Below are 7015 nucleotides of genomic sequence, written 5' to 3'. Positions count from 1 at the left end.
CTTGGTAATCCAGTTCCTTGGCCTCAGCACGTTCATGGGCCTATTGGGGATGCTGCAGATTCTCTCTCCCCCACTGATATATACATTTGGAGAAAATTGATGTGTGCATGAATGAGAGGCCTTTACCTGCAGCCCCCAATCTGCTAAAACACTGAGTGCAAAGGCTGCTCCCTCCAATTATTCATTAAAAAAATATGAGATGTAGGTGGCTTCTCCAGGAAATTGTCATATTTTGTATTTAATCTGATTATATGAAACATCTAAATGAGCTCTGCTCAGAAGACATATATAAAATTACATATAAACTATATCCACCCCTCAGGAGCTCTATCTTTTCCTTGGTAACTACCTTTAACAGCAACCAACCTATACTACAGTGAATTAGCACTCCTTGTGCCACTTTAGTTGTTCCAGTGGGGTGGGAGCGCAATGCCCAGAGGGGAAGTCTATAACAAAGTCTCGTACCTTGTCAAGAGAAACACAGTGATGTTTTCTTCTGCTAGATTATGCTTGGACCACTGGCTCATCATGGAAAATTAACTACAGCTGCACATGAAATTAAAAATGAGTTCTCAGCAAGTTGGGACATTTTGCTGTGCTTAGAAAAGACACTGCGATTATTGTGCAGCAGGAAAGTGCTGAGATGGCTTTAATGACATCTGCTGTCTCTTGATTGACAAAGCATAAACATTTCAGAAATAAAGGCAGCAGCACTGCAGCTATAGAGCACCAGACAGCAATACTTACCACCTGCGACCGAGCTACTGCTATCAGCCACAAACTGCACATCTAGCACAGGATTATCCTGATTTTGTTTGAGGAATGCTGGCTGAAGAGATATTAGCAGCTTCACACTGTCAGTTAATCAAAAACTATTAGAAAAACTCTCCACAGCTTAGTGGTTTTCTACCACCAGCTCTAGATGTTAGGAATGTGTGGAAATGAATAAATGTATTTATACACAGCAGCCTGTCAGGAGCCCTTGGCACACCACAAGCCCAGGTACTGCCTTTGCCAGTCAAATCTGCCTGATTCCGTCAGCATTCCCTGGCAGCAACCCATTTGCATGGGAATCAGCAAAGTCTGCTTTTGAATTATGGTGTTTCACAGTATGCAGCCTGATACTGATTTCTGCTTAACCCGTAAGTGATATTTCATTTATGTGGCTGACACAGATGTGCTGTTTTATTTAGTTCATGTTTACATTCATTGATCTGAGCCACATTGTGTCTTTTCTTACAAAAAAATCACAGCCTCTAAGTGTGTTAATGACTGCTCAGATACACAGCAGGAGTGCTCACTAATTCCATCCCTGCTAAGTTCTGCCCGCTGCCATCCAGGTGGATGTAACTCACCTTTCCAGACTCAGAAAGACCCTCATTCTTGGAGAGGAACAGGACTGCTGGGCCACAGGCTGGATGAGAAGGGAGGCCAAGGTGGCAGCAGGAGGGGATTCGAGACAGGAGTGGATGAAGAAGAAGGGGAGAAAAACATTAGTGGAGAAAAACAAGGAATAAACTGAAGTGAGGACTTGTTAACTTCTTTCTCTTTTCCTTTCTTCTAAGGTCCTTTCAGGCTTTTCTGTCACTTCTTTTGAATGGCAGCTCCCTATCTTCTCCCATTTCTCTTTCCTCATTCCTTTTGAGTGGCCTTTTCCTTCTTCTCACACACCCTGAAAAATGGAGGCAGTGACAGAGCCTGCTCCCAGCAAGGCAGGAGCTGGGGGCAGCTGGGTGACAGCCCCTGCCAGCTCAGCAGCGCAGTGGGGTCTTCCCATGCTACACCAGGGAAAATCACTGCAAACAGATGCTACCGCGGAAAAATTGGGTATCAAAAGGGAAGTGTTTGCAACCAAGACAAAGAAACTAGTAATGTGCCAGTACATTGGTTTTTTTGAAGACAATAAAAACCCTCCCAGGCAAAATGGTATGCATATCTAAATGGTAACCTTTTCTGTGCTTTGGTGTCTGAAACAAGAGCAGCTAGGTGAAGAGAATTCAGAAAGCATTTTTAAAGAGAAAAATATGTGTTTTGAGGAATACAAAACTACAGACAATCTACCTTCTGTTGACACTGATATTACATATCAATACACTGATATTACATATCGATAATATGTAACTGTAAATCAAGGAAGAAGACAAATTAAATAAGAAACAATTACCTCATGTTTATTTCTTACTAGTAAAATCATAGAATAGAATCACAGAATAGTTTCAGCTGCAAGAGACCTTGAAGATCATTGAGTCCAGCCTTTGTCCAGCCCTATCAACCTACTAAATGATTCCCCCCAATGCAGCATCCACCCGTCTCTTAAACACCTCTAGGGACAGTGACTCCACTCCCTGGGCAGCCTGTTCCAATGGCTGACAACCCTTTCAATATAGAAATTCTTCCTAATATCTAACCTGAACCTCCCCTGGTGCAATCTGGATCCATTTCCCCTTGTCCTATCACTCTCCACTAGGGAGAACAGACCAACCCCCCAATTAGTAAACTCTTCTAAAAACTTTTACTAGCTGGAAGAATATGCAGGATCTCAGTATCTGCTCTCATCTGCTTTCTTCGGACACTCAAAACTTGTGACACTCTCTAGTACCAGTCCAAGTGACAGGACTGCAGTTCTGCCTTGAGGGGGGGTATCTTTTGGCACGAAACACAGCTCACATGCTGCTCTCAGTTACACATATGTAAAACTAAGATGTAAAAGGGAACAGAAAACAAAAAAGCCATTTTTTAAGATACCACTGCTTTGAAAAAGGCTGAGATTTCATCACAGAAATCAAAATAACACACATGGATATGTACTTTACCTTCTGGTATGTTCCAAAACATGTTCCTCGCTTTGCTGCAAGCTGTATCTATGCATAAAAAAAAGTCAAAGGAACTTAAATTGTGTCTTAAGCCTTAAGATTGATTCATGTGTTTGATCAAGAACTTATCAATTTTATGACAAAACATCATTGCCAAATTAACAAATTTAACACAAAAAGTTGTATACTCTGTAATCCTTGAGTAATTGCTGATGTATAAAATGAGATTGTTTAGTAGGTTTTTTAATGATTTAATAAAAATTTCTTGCATTTTTTGTTGCATTACAATATTTTTCAGTGGCAATGTAACATATCTTTACATGGAGACTACCAAGAGAGTTTATTTGCACAGAAAGTAATTTTCATGCTGTTATTCTGCTGGTTCCTATTAGATTCATATGCACATACATATTTAATATTTTATATCATTGTATCTTTGTAATGTTAGTTGTTCAGTAAGAACAAAACACATTTAAGCTAACTTTTCCTTTTGGTACTCCTGCACAAACTACAGGAAGAATAATCTTAATTATCTGTGAAGCATGACATACATTTAAAACACTCAGCAAAGAATAAGTCAAATTTTGAAGTTTCTCCAAAGCTCAAAATATTCTCTTTAAGTCTCACATCACTACATTGGTGCACAGCAGTCCTGAGGGTCACCTCTTTTTGAGGTACAGCGTTTTTTTGTTTCTCCATTTCAGAAAGAGGTTAGAGTTCTGTGCCTCAGCAAATATAAGTGCACCTCATCTACTTGATGTATTTTTCAATAGAAAACCTGGCAGACACCTGAAAAACCAACCCTCTACAGAGGCTAAAGTTGATTGCCTTTTTCTGGTTTCACTTGGTCTTGAAGTTAGCTCCTACCTAAGTCTGATCTGCCTGAGAAAAAAACTCAGTAAGGGCTTCAGCATTTGGCCCAATAATAATAAAAAATAATAAAAATAAAGAAAAAAAGGTCAAGCCTCTCTGTAAGGAAAATACCAACATCACAGTATCTTCGATTCTCCATTGCCCCAGCATCTAATTTAGCCACAAGACAAATGGAAGAAAATGAGTGTTCAGAAACAGTATAGACTTCTATAAAGTCCTTAAATTTCTCCAGCACTCCTTGTTGCTAGGCTCAAGGACCAGCTTTCCTTTTACACAGCCCTAGAAGATTCAGTCTGAACCAGAGCAGGATTATCTGGCTGCATAAAAAAATCCCTGGAGAGGGGAGGGATGCACAGAGCTGCAGCACCCTGCCAGGTAGTGAACACCGCTCCAGCCCATAGTCCAAACCAGGAAAGCTGCCACCACCAACAGATGAACTTTAAAAAAGGAGTTGAAATAGTTTCGTATAAGAGGGCCCACAAGCAGTGCCCACCCTGCATCTCTGATGGGCGATATATGGGCCAGGGGAGCACGTCCACACATCTCTGTGGTTTGGCATTACCGCCCTGGACTGAGAACCAGTGCAGCCAAGACGCTGCTCACATTTGCTCCTACCAGCGAGGCAGTAACCTCCAGCACAGCTGACAGAAGGAAGCAATAACTTCTAAAGCCCACCACAGACATTTGTTTCAGTGCCCACAAAACAAAGCCTCTGGGGAAGCCAATGGGGTGGTCTGAATCACAGCAGGATGCCCTCCAGGTACCAGAATTGCTCAGGGTCACAAGAAGTGGCTAAATGGGACAAGCTCCTGTCCTGCCTACACCAGATGCTTCATCCTGCGACTCATAACGTTGACCCTTTAGGACCTGATACAGCTCAACCATGCTGGACACTGGGAAAAATATAGGCACAACAGGAGTAATTTATTTTAACAAACTAAAAATATATTGTGCTTTTGGGAAGAAAGTCATAAATATTATGCTTCCGTGGAGTAAAAGCAATATGTACCAATATATTTTCCCTCCAAACTCAGGAAATGGGTTCCCAACTCAAAGACTACATAGATGTGTTGGTGAGTGCAGTTTTACATGTACATAATTCCTTCTTTTTCCTGATGTATTTACAGGCAAAAACTTCACTGACTTGTGTGATAGTTTGCACATGTTTGTGATATATCTCTACCTGAAGAGCAGCAAATTATAAAAGCAGATTCTGTACAAAATATCAGACTGCTGCAGGGGAAAAATAACCAATTACAAAAAAAAAAAAGCCCACAAAGCCAAACAAACACCAACCTCACATTTAAAACCATTTTCCTGACATTTTCTCCCAAAAAATGCATTATATTAGTTGTGTAAAAACTAAACCACCATATGAGGCGTATTTTAAAGCCTCATATAAACAATGAAGATTTTATGGCATCCTCAGAGCAAAGAATATCCAAATATGGCTGAGAGTTAAGTACCCTGAGAATTAAATGCTCTTAATAAATTCACCAAAGTCTCTTCAGTCCAAATTTACCAAGAATCAAAAGAGAAACAAAGGGAAGAGAATGTGATTCAACTCATTTTTCTGTACCATTCTCTAAAGATGTCATGTTATAAACATCCTCCATATCTTGGATGCTGGAGGCATCTGTTGAATCTTGGTCGCTGACTACAATCCCTACTGAAGAAAGGCTAGAAATGAAGGAGTGCATCTTTTTTGCATAAATATCCCTAATGTTAAAATACGGTAAGTCATTACATTTCTCTTTGCGATCATTGTTGCATTGGTCTGGATCAATATCTTTTTGTTTTTGATAGTACTTAGAAAACTTATTGAAAATAATAGTGATTGGAAGGGATACCACTAGTATCCCACAGATAATGCATAGGGTGCCGAGCAGCTTTCCAGCAAGCGTGACCGGGTAAGTGTCCCCATAACCAACAGTGGTCATGCTGATGGTTGCCCACCACCAGCAAACAGGGATGCTGTGCAGTTCTGACGAGTCATCATCTTTCTCCACTGAGTAAACAAGCACTGAAAAAATAGAAATCCCAACAGACAAAAACAACAGCAGAAGGCCGACTTCCTGATAGCTGTGTCTCAAAGTGGCACCTAAAGACCGCAGTCCCACGGAGTGCCTGGCCAGTTTCAGGATGCGAAATATCCTCATTAACCGCAGGATCTGAACCACTTTCCCCATATTTTCAATATCTTCACTTTCTTCTTCCTTCGTGTCCACGGCCAATGTGGCATAAAATGGGATAATAGAAACAAAATCAATGATATTCAGTGGTTTCTTCCAGAACTTCTTTTGACTTGGAGCAGCGATGAGCCTGATCACTAGCTCAGCAGTGAACCAGATGATGCACGTAATCTCCACAGCTTCCAGCACAGGGTCCTCAACCTCCCTGTCATTGGCATCCAGCCTTTGAAACTCTGGCATGCTGTGAATGCACATGGCCACAATTGACGCCAGGACAACACTCAAGGATGACACAGCAATTAACTTGGCAGACAAGCAATACGCAGGATTTTCCATTCTGACCCAGATCTTCTTTCGTATTTCACCAAAACACAGATTGTCAAACTTTTCCAGTTCCTTATCGAATATGGATGAATCGTCGTTAGAGGAGTCTATACTTCTGTCATTGCTCTTCTGATCCCAGTCTTTCTCAGGACCTTCCTCTTTCCTTTCTTGGTACCGATTGCTGAACCAGGAATCAATAAACAGCTCATTTATCCCCCAGTACTCTATTTCCTGGCAGAAGGAAAAGACACAAAGCTCCTCCATGACGTGAAGTTTGCCCGTATAGTAAAAATTCAGAACGTAACGGAACAAGGAAGGATTCCTGTCAAAGTAATACTCCTTGTCTGCAACACTGTAATCATCGCACAGTTCTAGAATAGCCTCTTCTGAATGGCATTTGAGAAGTTTCCCAAGTCTGGTATGGGGAAATCGGAGCAAGGTGCTTTGATCCACCGATTGCTTAAAGCCACCCACATTCAAATTGATAAGTTCTTCATCTTTGCCAGGTCTGCGGAAAAATTCGCCATAAACCATTTTGAACAGATGAGTTTCCACTGCTGGTGCCCAACAAGATTACATTGAACCTGAAAAGAACATAAGATGTTGTTAGAGGTTTTAATTCAGTGTTGCTGATACATTCTGCTTTTCCAGCTCCAGCTACTGTGAAATGCTGTAACAAAAAAAAAGAAGTAACAAAATTATGACCCTTATTCAGCACTTCAGAAAAGTAAGCTTACTTCAGTTTGATGGTATGATACAGCTTCAGTAAATTTTAAAGCAATAGGTTCTGGTTTAGCTCTACTCAATTTTTTC

At 40.9% G+C, this 7015-nt stretch overlaps 1 protein-coding gene across 1 annotated transcript; it reads right to left on the bottom strand.

The window, feature by feature from the left end:
- Positions 1 to 5251: 5251 nt before the first annotated feature.
- Positions 5252 to 6783, bottom strand: KCNS3 (potassium voltage-gated channel, delayed-rectifier, subfamily S, member 3). Its single transcript, XM_009876493.1, has one exon. The coding sequence runs from the start codon at positions 6734 to 6736 to the stop codon at positions 5252 to 5254; it is 1485 nt and encodes a 494-aa protein (XP_009874795.1). The 5' UTR covers positions 6737 to 6783.
- Between the last annotated feature and the right edge of the window lie 232 nt (positions 6784 to 7015).

This window comes from Apaloderma vittatum, unplaced genomic scaffold (assembly GCF_000703405.1).
Source record: "Apaloderma vittatum isolate BGI_N311 unplaced genomic scaffold, ASM70340v1 scaffold30169, whole genome shotgun sequence".
Lineage (NCBI taxonomy): Eukaryota > Metazoa > Chordata > Aves > Trogoniformes > Trogonidae > Apaloderma > Apaloderma vittatum.
Note: the sequence above shows the minus strand (reverse complement) of the source record. Positions and strands in the feature narration are given on the sequence as shown.